Source organism: Rosa chinensis, chromosome 6, assembly GCF_002994745.2.
Source record: "Rosa chinensis cultivar Old Blush chromosome 6, RchiOBHm-V2, whole genome shotgun sequence".
NCBI classification, from domain to species: Eukaryota; Viridiplantae; Streptophyta; class Magnoliopsida; order Rosales; family Rosaceae; genus Rosa; species Rosa chinensis.
The window spans coordinates 20,149,875-20,168,926 of NC_037093.1; the positions used below are offsets into that span (position 1 = coordinate 20,149,875).

Sequence of the window (19,052 nt, forward strand, 5' to 3'; positions counted from 1 at the left end):
TAGACATTTTGACTATGTCAAGCCTTCAAGCACACCCATGATCGTTTGTAGTCTTGATCCTAAAAGGAATCCTCTTCGTTCGAAGGATGATGATGAAGATGTGCCAGAGGCAGAAGTGCCCTACTCAAGTACAATAGGTGCATTATTGCACTTAGCTCAATGCACATGACCAAACATCTCATTTGCTGTGAACTTGTTAGCTAGACATAGTTTTGCACCAACGCAATGCCATTAGATTAGTGTAAAAGATATCTTTCGATACTTGAGAAGTACGATTGGTATGAACTTGTTCTATACAAAGAGATAATGGATTCACACACCAGGAACGCAGCCAACACTGGCCTACGTCCTCCATCCCCATCCCAAAACGACATTAGTGTTTTGGAAGGTTTTGCTGATACTGGGTACCTCTCTGACCCACATAAAGGTCATTCACAAACTGGTTATATGTTTACCATGGTAAGATCATGATATCTTGGAGGTCTACAAAACAGACCCTTGTCACTACTTCTTTGAACCACGTAGAGAGTATTGCTCTTCACGAAACGATTCATGAATGTATATGGATTTGATCCATACTTCTTATCAATTCATGATTTCATTCAATCTTGAGTGTTATCGCTTTCTATAAAAGCATGTGTTGTAATGATTATGTTGTCATTCATGGTACATCCACATTGAGAAATGTCCATATAGATTGTACAAGGAGTTTGGAAGGATTGAAATCTTGAAATCCAAGTGAATTAAGGGAAATAAATTCTTTTGTGTAGTTGAGCTTAACCCGTGGAACCAAATTTCAGATGGGCTAATAGAGCTGTTCGATTAGCACCAGATAATAATGACTTGAAAATGTTTGGCACTAGTTAGCGTAAGCTTACCCCTATAGACTTTTGTTCAGGTATGACACAAGTTTAGAGAAGGACTAAGTAAGACGAGCCTAGAATGAATAGCCTAGAAGAAATAGTTTATTTACATTCTACTTTAAAACACTCACACATTCGGCATTAGGTGCTTAAAATCACCTATACCAGGTCCCGGACGTGACACTAACACCGAAAAGCACAAGTTGTATAGCGAAAGAATAATTTTATATTTGATTTTTGGGTTTAGATGAAACGTGTAGACTACACTAAAAATTGATTTTTAAGAAGTATATATCACAAACTTATGTGTTTTTTTTTTTTGAGGAAATAGATAACTTCATTCATTTATCTATGGCCAGAAGGCACGTACATCAAATGTTGTCTTACACCAAAATCATAAGTGGTATAAGCTACCAAACAAAGGACAGGTGACCCTCACTGCTAACACATGCGCTCACTTATTGAGCCTACATACAAGAGATCAAAACCTCATTACAAGCCTCTTTTTGAAAAGTAAACCTAGCCGCCTAGAGACCTCAATTGGTGTACAACTAGATAGAACTAAGAAGCAAATAGTAAAAGACTCAATTTCAAGTACTAGGCAAGGAGACCTTGGAACCAAAAGCTTCCTTTTGCCCTTATCTTGAGAATCCTCTGTTGTTATTACTCTAAAGGATTTGCTAGAGGCACGAAAGTGCGTAGTTCCCTAACAAAATTAGAGAGTAAAACAAACCTAGGGTACCCATAACAAAAGAAGACAAAGTAAAGTAAATTGAAAAAACAACACAAGGCAGGGCCCAAAGAGAACCCTAACCCAAGCTTCAGCCCAAAAAGGCCCACAACCAATGCCCAAACCCAGAAGGTCAGACCAAAAGTGGGCCATACCTACCCCCCCCGGCCCAAGCTGCAGACCTGCCTCACCACGCCTCCACCTCCACCTCCACCTCCCAATCAGTGACATCAGACCTGCAACACGACCCATCGCCGCCCGACCAACGGAGAATGACCGCGATCCCGATCCAGGCCAAAACGCCTTTGCCTGAGTCGAAACCAACGTTCGATCATCGTCGTCAGCCAACCAATCAAAACAATCAAACCCAACCGGCCGACCGCTGACTACCACCAGACGTCACCTCCGCCCCTGCAAGGACTTATGCCCACTTCGATCCTGTCCCAATGCCATGATGCAACCACCACCTGCAACCGGGAGAGAGGCGGTAGAAACACCCACCGATCTCAACCTCCGAGTCGGAAGCACGCCTCCTAACTAAGCTACCAATTCGACCACCTCCAACATGCGCAGGCAAGGCCAAAGGCAGTCGCCGATGCCGGAGCACAGCCTGACAGGCTTCTACGCAACCAACGACGTTCTACAGAGAGGGGTTCATCGAGGCGTTCTAGAGAGAGGGTTAGAATGCAAATTGCTGTTTGTAATATCACAAACTTATGTGTTATATCAGACTAATTTGAATGAAAATGACACTTTCAAAATATTTCAACAATTTTTTCGTTAGAAAGTCAAGGAAACTTATAATTAGTTTTTAGAATCTTGAATGAGACGTGGGAACAATGATGAGTTTTTTTTTTTTTGATCCCATCAACAACTAGTCTTTTTTTGTGAGTCGAACTCACAACCTCTCACTTACAAAAGAGAGACTTATGCCACTAGACCAAATGGTACTGGACAACAATGATAAGTTTTGAAAATCAATTTGTGCAAAGCATATCAAAACAAAAATAGTTAATTGTTAATAATATAATATAAAAGGATAGTTCACCAAAAATGTGTGAGGATCATGATATCTCTGTGCAAATAATTTGTACTCGTAGTTCGATCATGAAGTAAAATGATGGTGGGGTATGATCATTTTATTCAAGTTATAATTTTTTTTAATGATGATGCATCAATTAAGTGTTTTGTTATGCTAATGACATAATTGGTATGGCTTTTATAAATACTAAATTAATTGAAAAACAACATTAACTCTCTATTAATTGACTCATAAATTATTGATTGTTTTCAGCAATATTGTTATGGGTAAATTCGGTATGTGAAAAAGTAGAAGTTGACTCATCATACTAACATAAGAAAGTAAGCTGATGTGGATGCCTAGTCATTGGACTGCTATTAATAAAAAATTTCGTCCGGATTACATTCAAAATAAGTCATGATTTTTAAACTTAAAACTAATTGACTCAAAAAGATATTTTATCTATATATTTATATATAGAAGCGACAATAAATAAATAATTATCACGTGACATTATCATATTGTGATGGGAGCAAGGTTTCAAATTTCGGTTTCGGTTTCTGTTTCGATTTCGATACTTCAAATTTAAGGAAATTTCAGAGAAAGTTTCGATTTCGGTGGAAATTTCGGTTAAAAATAAAGAAATCTAATTAATTGCATTTATAAAATGATATTTTTGAATGAAACTTTTACATAGACTAAACTAACTTATAATAAACCTATTTACAATGTAACATCTCTAAAATTATACATTTATAATAGAATTATGATATTTTATATAGACGAGTAATTAATTAGTACTGTAGTAGGTTGCTAAACTAGAGTTTTTATCTATGTGTTGTATATTGATAATGTAAATATGATTTACTTTTTTTAATAATTAGAAAATTACAAGGGGTGGGGGAGAGCACGTAAAACCAAAACCCCGGTGAATGAAAATGAACAAGTACAACAAAAGGAATATAAAAGCTACTATGATGTGGTTCGATGTAGCTGGTTGAACTGTTTTCATTTAGTATCATACAATACTGCTCCCAAGTACATGAATTTTGGAAATGATTTTTGTACTTCATCACATGGTTATTGTATGTGTACGTGTTGTTCCATTTCCACATGCAATCCATATATTGGATATTGTGGAATTACCTAATATGATATTACAGTGTATGAAGCATACAATATTTGAGACAAAGCAAAAAGGAAATCATGTTGTGGTTGGAGCATTCAACTTTATAGCAGATAAAAACAAAAAGGTTTTTTGTTGTATTCAACTTAATTGCAAAAAAAAATAAAAAAAAATCAAAATTTCATATTTTCTCTATAAAAGTATGAAGTAAAAATTCATTGTAGGTGACATAAAAATTTAACAGAAATTTTAGAGAAATTTCGGACAAAATTTCGGTGTGAATTTTTAAATATATATTGTGTGTGTAGATATTTTGGAAATTAAGAATTTCGTGGAAATGTACGGAAAATTTAGGAAAATTTCAGAAAACTTCTGACGGAAATGATATAGCATATGAATTTCATTTCGGTACTTCAAAATTATGGAAATTTCGGCAGTTTCGGAGAAATTTAAAACATTGGATGGGAGCTAACAGCACCATAATATCTCTTTAGTGCCTAATGCAGGAAAAACAAAATGAAAATTATCTGTGAGTGGAGCAATTAGCATTTTAGTCGACAAAATATGCACTGAGAGCTGAGAGTCTGGTACTGCGCCGTTTTTCACGCCAATTACAAAATCCAGACTTCCTTCCTTCCTTTCTAGGCAAACTGACAACTCTCTCTCTCGCTCTCTGGTTCTTTTTCATCCTCCTTTGATTTGTCTGTGTTGCGGCGCACCGGTGTTCATCTTTTTGGTCTCTTCATTTTTCTTACCATCCAAATAGGTGAGATGATCCGTTTTAACTTAGAAAACTGTATATGAGACTATAAAGCTGATAAAGTTTTCAACTTTGGGGAAGTGGGTTCTTTTTTGGGCTCTAAACCCATCAACCAAGCGTGGGAATAATGATGATTTTGCTTATAAACCCATCAAACTAGTTGTTGGTTTTGCTGGGGGTTTGATTTTGCATTCTAAAGGGAAGAAGGTAGCTTCTGTTGGTGATTTTGGCTTGGTTCTTTTGTTGGGCTCTAATGATATACTAAATCTGCGCTGTTGATTTCTGTTTAAGTTGTTCAGAAAGGTTTATGATGCTTGAGACTCTCCTGTTTAACTATCTAATGTTCTTTTTGTTTTGCTCAATGTCAAGTGCATTTTCCTTGTTCATTGGTTTTTTTGCCTGAGACTACTGTTGTTCAGTAGAACAATGATGTCTGAAATGGGCTTTATGAATTTGATGGGAGTTCCTTGATTAAAACTTGGGCTCGTTTATTTTACTTTTCTCTATTTTGTACCCAAGTGTATGTAAAATATGCAAGGATTACTAGTGTGCGATTTCCTGGTGAATGTTCTATGCAGACTAATGATAGGATTTTTGTTCTTCATATCAAACTATTCAGCCTCGTATAGTTTTGATTTCTACCATGAGATTCATTTTCAGTTTTATGGTATATGCAGAGGCTTCGATTGATTGGATTCTACATAATGGCTGCTTCATCATCCCTGTTTTCATGTTCGATCCAAGGGGTAATGCCGTTTCAGAAAACAAAGACAGACTATAAACAGTTCCAGTGCAATTATTCAGACCTTGTCTGTAAGCAATTCAGTCACTCCAACTCAATGCACCTAAAACATCCAAGGTTGTTACCCAATGAGAAATTCTCACAAAGTGAGACTTTGTGTCGTGCACTGAAAGTTGAAAATTCACCTTCCTTTTTGGTGGGGAAGAAGTTTCAACTTGATGATGTGATTGAAGCTCAACAGTTTGATAGAGATATTCTGGGTGCTATATTTGAAGTTGCACGTGATATGGAGAAGATTGAAAAAAGATCACCGGGAAGCCAAATTCTTAAGGGATATCTCATGGCTACTCTCTTTTATGAACCCTCTACTAGAACTAGGCTGTCCTTTGAGTCTGCCATGAAACGGTTAGGTGGAGAAGTTTTGACAACTGAAAATGCAAGGGAGTTTTCTTCAGCAGCTAAAGGAGAAACACTTGAAGGTATGTTCTTCTTCCACTCACTAGATTTCTAGAGATGATTTTACTATGATTAAACAGTGACATGGGTGATTGATTTTCAGATAGTATAAGAACCGTTGAGGGTTACTCGGATATAATTGTGATGCGCCACTTTGAGAGTGGTGCAGCCAAAAGAGCAGCAGCAACTGCTGGCATTCCTGTAATTAATGCAGGAGATGGTCCTGGACAACACCCAACTCAGGTACACAGAAAATTGTCCTTATTGCAATTAACTGAGGCAAAGTGATATGGGTCATGGCACGTAGAAATCCCGTAATCAGCCGTTGCAATTGACTGAGGAACTGTCAATGCTATATTTATTGGTAGATAAAATTCCCTTTGTACAATGATGAAGGGTAAAGCATTCTTTAATTTAGTTTATAATAGAGATAGTTTTGGGAGAGAAAAAGAAGTGTGGATACGAAAGGAAACTGTTTTATAATAAAATAGATGCTAGTTTGCACTGAGTCCATTACAGATGCGGGTACAAGCATAATGATGGTCTCGTCTCATACTAAGGCATACTGCTGGCATTAGGTCCTGTTAGTTTTAGTATCTTTTATTTGGTTGTTGTAATCCTGTAACCTATTGAGTTAGATGCTTTGCTCATCTCCACAGGCCCTTTTGGATGTCTATACTATTGAACGAGAGATAGGAAAGCTGGATGGCATAAAAGTTGCACTTGTTGGAGATCTTGCCAATGGAAGGACAGTGCGTTCACTTGCATACTTGCTTGCCAGGTATAATGATGTCAAGATCTACTTCGTCTCTCCTGATGCAGTGAAAATGAAGGTAAATTTCCGAACAGGGTGTCACTTTATTTTGCTTATGTTTTTGTTTTCATCATATTTAAGGCAAGTCTGGAAAGTATGCGAAATGTAGGAGATTTGGATTCTCACTTTTTCTATAACTTCCAGAATGACATAAAAGATTATTTAACATCAAGGAAAGTTGAGTGGGAAGAAAGTGCTGATTTGATGGAAGTTGCATCTAAGTGTGACATTCTCTATCAAACTCGCATTCAGCGTGAGCGGTTTGGAGAAAGAATCGATCTCTATGAAGAAGCTCGAGGGAAGTACATTGTGGACCGTCATGTGTTAGAGGTGATGCAGAAGCATGCTGTGGTCATGCACCCTCTGCCTAGACTTGATGAGGTAAGGGTTTTCTAAATGATTTTGCCCTCTTTAGCAGGCCTTATGTTGATTGATTTAGCTAATAGGTAATCATTGCATCTCTGAATGTCATCAGATTACTGTTGATGTTGATGGGGATCTGAGAGCTGCCTATTTCAGACAGGCAAAGAACGGCCTATATATTAGGATGGCCCTATTGAAACTTCTACTTGTAGGGTGGTGAGGGAGGCATCTATTTTCCTCAGTTATTTTGGAAGTTTTGGTTACAAAACCGTAGGCATGGAGGGAAGCATTTTTTCAGTTGAGAAGTTTTGACTCTTTTTCCGTGGTCATTCGGGATAAGTTTCGACTAGAAAGTTTGTTGAGCTCAAAGTAAGTTTGACTTATTTTTAGTTAACTCTTTGAAGTTTCATTTTGTACTATCCATGAAGTGATTGTGGGACAAAATAACCCGATTCAATGAGAGCAGTGCAATACATCCTGATCGAATGGTAAAATGGCTTTCCTTATATGAAAAAAGATTGCATATGCTTCAACATAATAACCCCCTCCGGTCCCCCATCGCTTGTGGAGCCTCTGAACAGCCCTCTGAGAATCATTACCCCTTGTACATACTACATCCAGTGGGGACTTTTTACCTTTTTCTTCCTTTTCCTTTAGAGCTAGAGAGATTTCAGGAACTCGGGATTGGAATGTTTAAGGATTTGGACAGAGAAACGATCTTGAAGTGGTTTCCTAACGAACATCAATCAAAACATGTCAATTTTCTCCTTGTACTCTAATATTTATTCAAAGGTGACTGCATGTGTCATCAGAAAGACAGATTGACATGAGAAAGACGATCGCATTCAAATGTTGATTAATGTATATATGTATCAACAGAAGACAATATGTACCGGAGTTGGTGGAGACTTGGTGAAACACACAATTCGAATCTGTCCTGACAATGAATCAAGTAAAAGCATAGATGGAGGTGGTGTAATCAACAGTAGGTAGAAATTGTAGCGGTTGCATAAGAAAACTTGTAAGCAAATTAAATACTCATTACTGAGATGGGGACTTAAAAAATGGGTGTTAAGCGAGCTTGATTAGGGAAATAGTAGCTGAAGAAACCAATAGGTTATTTGTGTAATCACAGGTCCAAGCATGAGAGAGCCACTTGAAGCTAAATAAAGCCAGTCCCAAGCGTCTGCTTTATCTTTCAGGAAGGGGTTTGTATTCAAGGGTACTTGTTCTATTCATATATCATCTTTTACTGTTTCTGAGCTTCTGTTATTTTGCCAAGGATTTGTTAATAAGATCATGTACCCATCTTCTTCTTTTTTTCTCCTTTTTCCCGTTTTGTGCAAATATGTTGATATTCCTGAAAAATAACCTTTTTGCACTGAGAGTGTGGACCATACATCATTTTCTATATTCAAATTCCTCTATATAGGGTAACCAATACTAGAACCTTGCTTCTAAGCTTTGGTATATAGCTGTAGGTTACAACAAGTCATGTCGCTGGTTCTTGCCGTTCTGTGGCATCGGTCGACACTGTGGCTGCTATCCCAAACGAGCGGGGAAGGTCAACAGAGCGTTCTGACCTGAAGAGAAGGAGGAATCATCGACCACGCAAGTCACAGCACAATTCAAAGCTTGGAGGTGCAATTAGGAGACCAGTCAGAGCCAGACAACCTGATGTTTCGCCACGGCCGGCAACCACAACAGCAACCTTAAGGCACGACGTTGAAGATACGATGGCTTCACCTGTTTTGAATAATGTCGAGATTTTCCCAGCAGCTCCATCTATCACTGCAATTCCAGCTCTCACTGCTACTCCAGTTTTGGATGAGCCGGTGATGACTGCTGTGCCCGTGCAACAATCTGATTCAAGTGACAGCGTCCCGCCTGGATTTACTTGGATGGAAACAGAATTTGATCTCCAACCTGCTAGCTCTACGTCGACTCCCGTGGTTTCTTCAGTTGTTCCACCAATTATTATGGCAGACTGTAATCAAAGTGACTATCAGATGGGAGCTAGAACTGACCCTTTGGAGGAAGGTGAATTCATTCCCGTCCTACACAAGAAGTCGAAGAAATTGCTGAAGCAAAATGAGAAAGCAAAAATGAAAATAATCTCTCATAAACCTGCGGGACGTGCTCTCCTTCGTAAGGGAGCTAGTCTCAAGCGTTTCTGATGAAAATCCTTTATTGGAATGCACGCGGCATCAGCAACGACGACTCTCAGCGTGCCCTTGCTAGTATGGTACGATCACAGAAAGCCCTCATTGTTTGTATTTCAGAGCCCTTTGTTAACTTTGCATCTATTCCTTTCTCTTTTTGGAGGTCCTTGGGCCTTAAACTTGTAACTACTAATAACCGGGGATGCCAAGCCCCCAACATGTGGTTCTTGTGTCAGGAAGCTTTGAGCACACAGGTCATTTTGAGCTCAGACCAACAGATTACTGTCTCCTGTTCCTATGAGGGAGTTCCTTGTATCTTTACGTCAGTTTATGCCAAAACTTCAGTTGGGGGTCGACGTCAGTTATGGCAGGAGCTAAACTACATTCACTCTTTGCATGGCCAGTGCCCATGGGTTGTCCTTGGTGATTTTAACTGTGTCTTGGGTGCACATGAAAAACGTGGGGGTCGTCCTCCAAACGCAACTTCCTGCCTTGAGTTTAGTCAAACATGCACTTCATGTGGCCTTATTGATATTCCCACACAGGGCCTTAGCTACACCTGGTCTAATAAATTTACGGAAGTAAGGTTAGATCGCGCAATTGCCAACCTCCAGTGGATGAATGCTTGGAACCTGATGGACTGTTGTACTCTCACAAAAGCCACTTCTGACCACTGTCCCATCTTGGTATCTTGTTCAAAGTTGGGTTTTGTTCCGCGCCCTTCCTTCAAGTTCCAGACTATGTGGCTGCAAAAGCCAAATTTTTTAGAGCTTATTCGGACTTTCTGGGCCTCTCTACAATTCTTTGGTTGTCCACAGTTTATTCTGGCTTCCAAGTTGCGCTCTCTGAAATCCATGTTAAAATCATGGAGCAAGGATAATGTGGGGGACGTGCATGTTCAGGTGAATAACTCCCGCGCCGCTTTGGATGCAATTCAGTCCGAAATTTCAACTCATGGTCAAAATGCGGAGCGGACTGCAGTAGAAACGGCAGCCCATGCCAAATATCTTTTGGACTTGTCTCTACAAGCAACGTTGCTTAGGGACAAATCTAGAATCCGTTGGTTAAAAGATGGTGACAGGAACACTACTTTTCTTCATAATATGATAAAGATTCGTCGCCTCCATAATTCTATATCCTCCCTCTTAGTCAATGACGTAGTGCTCACAGATCAACCTGCCATTGCTGCCCATATAGAACAACATTTCCAAGAGGCTTTCTCCTGTGATCCACGCATTACGAATACGGGCTTGGTTGAGAGAACCATCCCTTCCTTAGTCACAGATGAGGAAAACGCTTCCCTCCTTGCTATGCCATCTCCTGAGGAAGTCTTTGCAGCGGTCAAGAGCATGGATGGGAAGAGTGCTCCCGGCCCAGATGGCTTCGGTGGAGACTTCTTCACTTTTTGTTGGCCTGTAGTCGCAAATGATGTGGTTAGGGCAACTCAAAGTTTCTTTCACAATGGGTTCATTCTGCCTCACTTTAACTCGAACACCCTTATCTTCATCCCAAAGGTACATGACTCAGAGAGCATCTCTGACTTCCGCCCTATTGCACTTGCTAATTTTGTTTTTAAAATCATCACAAGGATTGTTGCAGATAGACTTGGTCCCATAGCTTCGCGGATCATCTCCCCCAACCAGAGCGCATTTATCAAAGGGCGCTCCATCACTGACCCCATTGTTCTTACCTCTGAATGCATTAATTTGCTGGATCATAAATGCAAATATGGAAATGTGGCTATTAAGTTTGATGTTCGCAAAGCTTTTGACACCCTGGATTGGAACTTTTTGTTATGTGTCTTAAAAGCCTTCGGATTCAATGCGAACTTCGTGACTTATACCCATGCCATTCTGAAATCAGCTTATCTATCTGTTAATGTCAATGGGCAGGCCTATGGCTATTTCACATGCTCCAGAGGAGTCAGACAAGGTGACCCTTTATCGCCTTTACTTTTCTGCCTTGCTGAGGAGGTCCTAAGCCGAGGGTTTTCCTCTCTTATCTCCACAAATAAGATCAAAAGTATTGCAGCGCCGTCAGGCATCTCCCCGCCTTCTCGTGTGCTCTTTGCAGATGATATTATGGTGTTCGTGCAAGGTAAACCTTCTCATCTGCGGAACCTTCTTTCTTTTATGGATGAGTATGCTTTGAATTCTGGCCAGGTTATAAACAAAACGAAGTCACATCTGTTCCTCGGCAAGCATGCTTTGTTGACACAACATAGAATTAGCCGGATATTGGGGATTCAGGTGGACAAACTTCCCTTCACATATCTTGGAGTCCCAATTTTTATTGGACACCCGAAACCTGAGCACCTTGCTTCAATTGCGGACAAAGTGCGATGTAAGCTAAACTCTTGGAAAGGTAGGCAATTATCAGAAGCAGGAAGAGTACAGCTCATTTCCTCAGTGATTCATGGCATTTTGATATACAGTTTTCATGTTTATGAATGGCCCAAGGCCCTGCTAAAGAAAGTTCAACGATGGATCAGGAACTTCTTTTGGAACGGGGACCCTCTCAAGGATGGCTCCGCCCTCATCGCCTGGAACACAGTCTGTACCCCAAAAGAGCAGGGGGGATTAGGACTAAAAAATATTTTCACTTTGAACAGGGCCTTGCTTCTCAAAAGATGTTGGGACGTTGCCTCTCGTGCGTCCACCTCTACCAATTTTCTGCACGATCGGTTTGTAAAAATTGGTCTGCAACCATACTCTTATTATAAAAAATCTTCGGTTTGGTTAGGTCTCAAGAAGCTCTGGCCAAGGTTGTCGGAAGGGGTTCAGTGGCTAGTTGGCAATGGCAATTCCATCAGATTTTGGCGTGACAATTGGTTGGGGGAAACCATTGCTTCTTCCCTCAATTATGTTCAAGAGGTCCAAAAGCTATTGAATGATAAAGTATCTTGCTTCATTGCGAATGGGCGGTGGAACTTACCTTCAAGCTTCTGTCGCACGTTGCCTACTCTTGCCCAGTCCATCCGCTCAATTGAGCTTCCAGATGAGCCCTCCCCTGATCAGGTTATTTGGTCCGAAACGGCGTCAGGGTCACTGACATCCAGTGATGCTTACAACGCCTTGGATCATCCCACGCCTGGCCCTTCATGGTGCAAGCACATTTGGCATGCTGCAATACAGCCTAGAAAGAGTGTCACTACCTGGAAAGTCTTGCATGGAAAAATTCAAACAGATGATTTTCTTCAGATACGAGGTACATGCCTTTGTTCTAGATGCCTCCTCTGTGGGACAAATTCTGAATCACGTATGCATCTTTTCCAGACTTGTGAGATCGCCAGTTCATTATGGCATTGGCTTCACCATCTCTTCAGATTGCGGTTTCCCCCGGGTGCGTCGCTCCGCGATTTTTTCCTTGATAATTTGCTATCCTTCCTCGATTACTCCTCCAGGTTATTGTGGTACATAGCTGTCTGCAACCTCCTTTGGTGCATCTGGCAAGAAAGGAACAAAATAAAGTTTGATGGGGCGCCTTTTGTCTAGCAAGATTTAAGCAGTTCTTCACCCTATCACTAAGGGAATCTGCAGGGTTGATATTTGCCTCATCCTCCCTGGCATCCACTGCAGCTCCCATTTTTGGCCTATTGGGCATCTCCCCCCTTCGCCCCATGGCACCTCGTTATATTCCAGTCACATGGACTCCCCCGCCAGATAATTGGTTCAAAGCAAACTCAGATGGCTCTTTTCGTGATCCCAATCATGCTGGCTTCGGAGGCATTTTTAGAAATAGTGAGGCAGCTTTCTTAGGTGCCTTCTCTTGTAAAGCAATTGTGCCATGGGCCATTGACACTGAGTTATTGGCAGTAATGGCGGTTGTTAAAGTGGCAAGTGATCGTAACTGGTTTCCTCTAAGGTTAGAGACCGATTCAATGTTGGTTATGCACTACCTTAATAACCCATCTAGGGTGCCTTGGCGTCTTCGTACCAGATGGAAAAACTGTGTTGCTTCGATTAGTCAATTGCAAGTGCACATCTCCCATATCTATAGAGAGGGGAACCGCGTGGCTGACAAGCTGGCTAATTTTGGCGCCACAAATGACAATCCAACTTGGTGGGATTCAATTCCGCCTTTCCTGCTTAGCTCTTTTGGTCATGACTATTCAGCCCAAATGGACTACCGGTTTCGGTAATTGGTTCAGTTCGCTAGTTTGGTTCCTCTTATTCATGACAGTTTGTTTTCAGTTTTTCTCTTCTTGCGAGATTAATTGGTTCTTTAATCAGTGTTTTCATGGGCTCCTTTCTGGAGTTCCAACTTGTTCTCTCATTTTCAGCTGCTTGCTCTCCTGTGTAAACAGCTCAGGGTACAGGTTGTTATGTCCCCCCGTTGCTTTTCTTATTTAATATTTAGATCCGGGCGTGGGGCTGAGCCTCCCAGCTCGGCTGGGTTCCAAACCCTTTAAAAAAAAAAAAAAAAAAAAAAAAAAAAGCATTACATATTGCCCAGGTTTTGTGTATTTCTTATGAATTTTGTTGCACTCTTCTTTTTTCTTTTTCATATCCTCATGTAACATCCTTATTTCTTTCATATATTTCCTCTGCATCTGTTTAACTAAAACAGCTAAAAATTGCTGCTATGCATTCAGCCCCAGATTTATTAGCAATAGCAGACTGAGGTTTATTTTTCTAATATTATCAAACAATCATATGCATATTATTGTAATACATGCACGCCAACCTGTATAAATTGTAAGAATAATAGATCAAGTACCCAATAAATTTGTTTCTCTATATCACACAATGCAAAATGAATATAGTAACTGGTGCAAGGCCAAAACTTCTGTCATATTTTGCATCAATCATCTCATGTATTCAATCCGAATCCCATCAATTGTTGTGTTAGTGCATGACTTCGTCATGGGTAGCAATGTCACCCAAATGCTCTCATCTCTATCTGCCTCCAGATCCTCAAGAACTTCTGAAATACCAAACTTCAGATTGGTCCTTCTGTCATCATCCATCTTTCCATGAGGTATGTGAACAAAGGTTCCGGCAAATTCCCTGAAACCCGGCTTGATTTTGCTCTCATCGACTACATTTATATACACGTCAAACTTAACATACTCATCAATTCTCACAGCAATTCCATGAACAACTAAAATCTCTTCCTCCTCATCTTTCTCTTGCTTTCTTCTGTTAAATTTAGACCTGCCCACCTTCACTGTTATGGAGCTCTCAAGATTCCGACCACCTGGTCCTAATTCTGCAGACAAAATGGTTCTGTTTTCTCTTATTTTCAGTGCATGGTTGGCAATTTTGGATGGAATAGAGTAAGGCTTTGGACGCGTATTCAGCCATGGAAGATCAACCTCCTCATAAACATACCTCAGCTTTTTAGTATCCAAAACATCACGAACTTTGATTCTCACAAGCTGTGAATTCTCATCATGGAAATAGAAACTAGAGTTGAGCCAATCAGGATCAAATGTTTGCAAGTCGACCTTGTGAATTTGCTTCCAAACCTCCCAAAGTCGGTCCAAGTTCGAGTGGTGTGCATAGAAACTAGGGTCCCTAGCTGCAGAATAAAATGCTCCCATGTCTTCCCTCATGACATTGAAATTGCTACCAACCCATGTATGGATTGTGTTGTGAGGAGCACTCTCTATTGTACCAGGGCCATCACAAACACCCTCCTCACTATTCTTATAAGGGCACCCCATGAACAGCTCTGGCTTCTTTGCTCCAGACACCATCTGGCTATACATGAACACCATGTTCAAGTGCATCCGCTCTTTGTTTTCCATATTCTCATCGGTCTTCTCGTAGTCATAGTTTAAATCACTAACTTTTGGTGGGAAGTGAGAAACGTCCCGCTGATTGTCGAAAAAAGGTGAATGCATGTACCATTCGGGCATTGCCATTCCATCAGGGGAGTCCCAATTCCAAAATGGCAGAGCAAATGTGTCATCACCAATTAGGCTTCCGATGATGCGTTCGTGGAAGTGAAGCAGCATCCGGTGCCATGGGAAAAAGAACCATTTCCGATGGATGTCGAGAGGGCGGTGGGAATGTGGCTGGTCATAAGCACCAGTGCAGAAGATGCAATGCATATCAGCTTGATGACGAAAACTCCGAGGGTCACTGTAGGGAAGTGACTTCATGATCAAGAGAGCCTTTTTGTACTTGGCAATGAAGCCACGACCAACACGGTGTGCTGGCCTCCGAATTCTTAGAGGGGTTGAAGGACCTGGAAATTGAAAATCAATGACGGGTTCTTCTGCTATACTTCTTGGAGGACAACAATAGACAAGAAGATCTGGCCTTCCATATGATGAGTGACAACTTGTTAAGTTGAGACTTACTGAAAGGTCCTCTTTATCAATCTTGTAGCCTCCTGAAGACTCATCTGAGTCAACTATTCCTAATACGCCTAGGACTGTGTCCATAAGTTTCCTGAAAACAAAGAGTAGAAGTGACTTCAGAACAGTTTTGAGTTGCAAGTATCATCTCTAGTCCCATTGCCACCTCTAAGGCCCCAGTTGGGACAGATGTAAATGCTTTTGAAATCGATCTACAGATTATAGAATTAGCAAATTTCTAGCTTGTATATCTTCATAGGGAAGTGGTAACTTGATAAGCTGATTGATTCTATTTTACCAAATAGCTCAACCTGCTTATATTAAGAAATAAGTTGCTAAAATCATAATAACCGCAGGGCCAAATTGGACCTAATTATCCCCAAGACACCTCAACTAACTTGACCCACCAAGTCACTCGAAAACTAATTATTATTTTTTTTTTTAAAAGAAAAAACATCTCTTACCCAAACTTTTTAATAATTTTGATTTTGTTTTTTCTTCAAAAAGCTTCTTTATTTATCAATGATTTAAGTCACGTGTACAATAAGTTATTTAAGTCATTTATAAATTTGTGATTTGACCATGATTCCAGTGTGAGAATATTATTTATTTATTTTTAGTGAAAATGTCAATAAATAACTGATAATGTTACAACTAAGAATGAATAACAACTAGTCCATAGGCATACGTCGAATTCATGACCTTTCACTTACAAAATAATAATTAATATCATTAGACCAAATGATATTGGGCTAGGTGCAAGAATCTTGAAGATTATACCTTCTTTCTTAAAGTTCACATATTTGGGTGCATCACCGGCCCTCATATGATGCGTGGCTTCACATGGAGCTAACCATAAAAAAGTGGGTGAATAGTGACTAACTCAATACCTAAATGATCATAACTCAGTAACCTAAAGGGTGAACTTGCTCTTAGAGATTGAAACAATAACAACTTAATTGGCTGCCTAACACATAACTGTACGTGGTAGGGCAAGGAACTTCACTCAAACGATCAGGATGAAATCTACTTCCATTAGGCTTAACCAAAAACAGAAATGAAAGGACATCTATCACCACTCCTAGGTTAAGAGGACCTGCTGGAGTACTAATACATCTACAGCTAGGCTGGCTTGATGGGCATATATCAGGTCGACCTCGCAATATTAATTCTTCTGGGCGAGTCGTCGACCTCGCAATATTAATTCTTCTGGACGAGTCTTCATAAATAGCAAACTAGGCATATTCTTTATCCCACAATCCCTATTCGCTAATAAAAAAAACAAAGGTTGGGTAAAAGTGGACCTCTAAATTGTTGAGAATATATACATCCCACATGGAAAAAATAGGACAAATAGGATATTGCCTATGAGTTTATAAGGTTTGGGCCGTTCCATCTATTGCTAATTAGTTTTGGATGTGAACTCCATATTACTTTATCATGGTATCAGAGCGGATTAACCCACGTGTGCGCATGCTTTGCGGCCACACAGGCTCCACGTCACCCAAAGTTCTTAGATTGTAAACCTTATATACCAAATGAAGTATGTACCAAATCATTTGAGAAGACTAATGTTCTTTTACCAAATAATGTAGCCAATTATGCTTTCAGCTAATTAACCAGATAGAAATCCTGATCTAATCAAATCGCAACTCAAGTTTTGTTTACCCTTCCTCGCTACTTGGATCAACCCCAAGACTTTTCAAAACATGTCTTCAGTAACTCCATGCAGATATTAGTTTTTAGTTTCATTTTTTATCATTATTTTATTTTTTTACTTTTGCACACAGAACCATGCATGCATGTTTAATATATAGATGCATATATTGAGAACTAAATGACCTCCTACTATATCTTCTCCAAGTTTAAACATCCTACAAGTCACTGGTTAATTTACCGCTAACCATGAGATTGGAACCATGATCAATTAAACCAAAGCTGCAAAGGTAATTAACCTGTAATTCATGCATACCAAGATTCATTAGGATCTCTGAGGACCAGAAGAGTCAGACGCAATACTGCAAACATGATGAATATCAAGGTTACAGCGAAACCCCATTTCTTTGCTGCATCCATAGCTTCCCAACTTTGCAGCAGCTGCTAGCAAATTGTTAAGATCTATATAGCTCCTCACCACCTGTACCCAAAATTAACATGGTGAGTAAAGTTATTCACGTATATAAATCAATGCATTCGATGTCTTTAAATAAGAGTTTCCATTAACTCACTGTATATCTCAAGCTGTTCATATGCATATGGTGAATGTTTCAATAACACACACACACACACACACGAGAATTGAAGAACTGAAGAATCGAAGTGTATGTATATGTACTAGCTAGAGCTATCTAGCTAGCTGAACCATATATGGAGAAAATGAATCTGCTGGAGATCGATCGACTAGTAATTAACTACTAGCTGGCTACAGAGCTCTGCCTGGACAACGTCTTTGAATTGCTTTCTGTCCTGATACCCAAAGTCTTCTTTAAATAAACCGAAATTACAAGTATTACATGTGGCCAAGGAGAGGAGTTATTAAAAATGTTCAGGTTGGGGACCAAGATGCAAACTAATTGTTAAATACAATTTTTTTTTTTTTTTGGTATGGATTTGTTAATTAAAATTTCAGGAGGAGATTTTGTTATGTATGACTAATTGACTTTTGTATGAAAAAGCCTAAATTTGTGCATTTCACTTCAATCTCTTAAACGAAAAGTGTAAGTTTTATTTGCACGTTAAAATTTAATATAAATATACATTACTTATATCTTTTTATTATACGTACTTAGATGCAATATACAAATGGTGAAGTTGATAATGACAATCAGAAGAGCTTTGTACTCAACAATAAGAGATTTTGTTACAGACCAAAGGCCGTTGGGTAACAACTATACCCATGTTCCCTTTTTAGGAGTGTTTCCAAATTGAAATTTTATATACCAAATTGACATGTTTGTAGCCAGTTATTTTATTTTTCCATGGCTCATTTTACATGTAGGAATGACTCCATGCTTTGAAAATTAAGTTTCGACAGGAATCCTTTGAAAATCTAGTGCAGAAGTGTTATTAAAGTCATTGAATTTGAAGCGGGATCCACACTTGGAGAAAAGACAGCCAGTCTTTAATTAGTCCTTTCCAAAAACAGTCATACATGGAATACAATTGTAATACTACCACTAGATTGAACACAGTGTTCGTGGCCAAATTGATAACTTAAAATCCACAACAAAAAGGTGTGGACTGTGTGCCTGTACGTGCTTAATACCGAACCAATAGAACAACTATTTGATCGAGCTAACATTTAGATGCAAATATATGTCATCTTGAATGTCAAACATATCAGAAGAAGACTAACCTTGAAAGTTTATGTTGTTGATGAAGTTGGGGATGAGATCTTCTGCTTTTCACTAACATAGAGTTCCTCACAATGGGTCAAGGTTCTGAATACTCGGTGGATAGTGGGAGCAGGGACCAGAGCCCTTATATAGAGAGTCTGTAGAAGATATCTCCCATAAAGAATATATTAGCAATATACTCTATAGATTTGCTTATGACATACCATGTACTACTTACCATAAGTAAATAGCTATAAGATTCTCAAAATATTCAACATTCCAGATTACATGTTGATTTACCAAAATTGATTCATAATACAACTCCATTATTTGATCTCCAAATTAGGCATACAATCAGTGTTATTAACTTGAT

The 19,052-nt window shown here is 39.5% G+C and overlaps 2 protein-coding genes across 2 annotated transcripts; one reads left to right on the top strand and one right to left on the bottom strand.

Annotated features, from left to right (window-relative positions):
• The first annotated feature begins 4,541 nt into the window (after positions 1 to 4,541).
• Positions 4,542 to 7,410, top strand: LOC112174792 (aspartate carbamoyltransferase 3, chloroplastic). The gene is made up of 6 exons (XM_024312603.2): positions 4,542 to 4,707; positions 5,178 to 5,721; positions 5,802 to 5,941; positions 6,358 to 6,531; positions 6,657 to 6,893; positions 6,988 to 7,410. Exons 2-6 carry the CDS (start codon positions 5,205 to 5,207, stop codon positions 7,093 to 7,095), a joined length of 1,176 nt encoding a protein of 391 aa, XP_024168371.1. The 5' UTR covers positions 4,542 to 4,707; positions 5,178 to 5,204; the 3' UTR covers positions 7,096 to 7,410.
• A 6,214-nt stretch (positions 7,411 to 13,624) lies between these two features.
• Positions 13,625 to 17,829, bottom strand: LOC112173416 (aureusidin synthase). The gene is made up of 3 exons (XM_024311034.2): positions 17,573 to 17,829; positions 17,317 to 17,481; positions 13,625 to 15,438 (listed from the first exon to the last, which is right to left on the bottom strand). Exons 2-3 carry the CDS (start codon positions 17,418 to 17,420, stop codon positions 13,845 to 13,847), a joined length of 1,698 nt encoding a protein of 565 aa, XP_024166802.1. The 5' UTR covers positions 17,421 to 17,481; positions 17,573 to 17,829; the 3' UTR covers positions 13,625 to 13,844.
• Positions 17,830 to 19,052: the final 1,223 nt, after the last annotated feature.

Bases quoted from the DNA above. Each gene is read 5' to 3' on its own strand.
- LOC112174792 (XM_024312603.2), top strand. From the start codon at position 5,205: ATGGCTGCTTCATCATCCCTGTTTTCATGTTCGATCCAAGGGGTAATG. The intron at 6,532-6,656 runs GTAAATTTCCGA...TATAACTTCCAG, and splicing joins CTGATGCAGTGAAAATGAAG to AATGACATAAAAGATTATTT. The intron at 6,894-6,987 runs GTAAGGGTTTTC...GAATGTCATCAG, and splicing joins CTCTGCCTAGACTTGATGAG to ATTACTGTTGATGTTGATGG.
- LOC112173416 (XM_024311034.2), bottom strand. From the start codon at position 17,420: ATGGATGCAGCAAAGAAATGGGGTTTCGCTGTAACCTTGATATTCATC. The intron at 15,439-17,316 runs GTATGCATGAAT...CTTTGTTTTCAG, and splicing joins AGAGATCCTAATGAATCTTG to GAAACTTATGGACACAGTCC.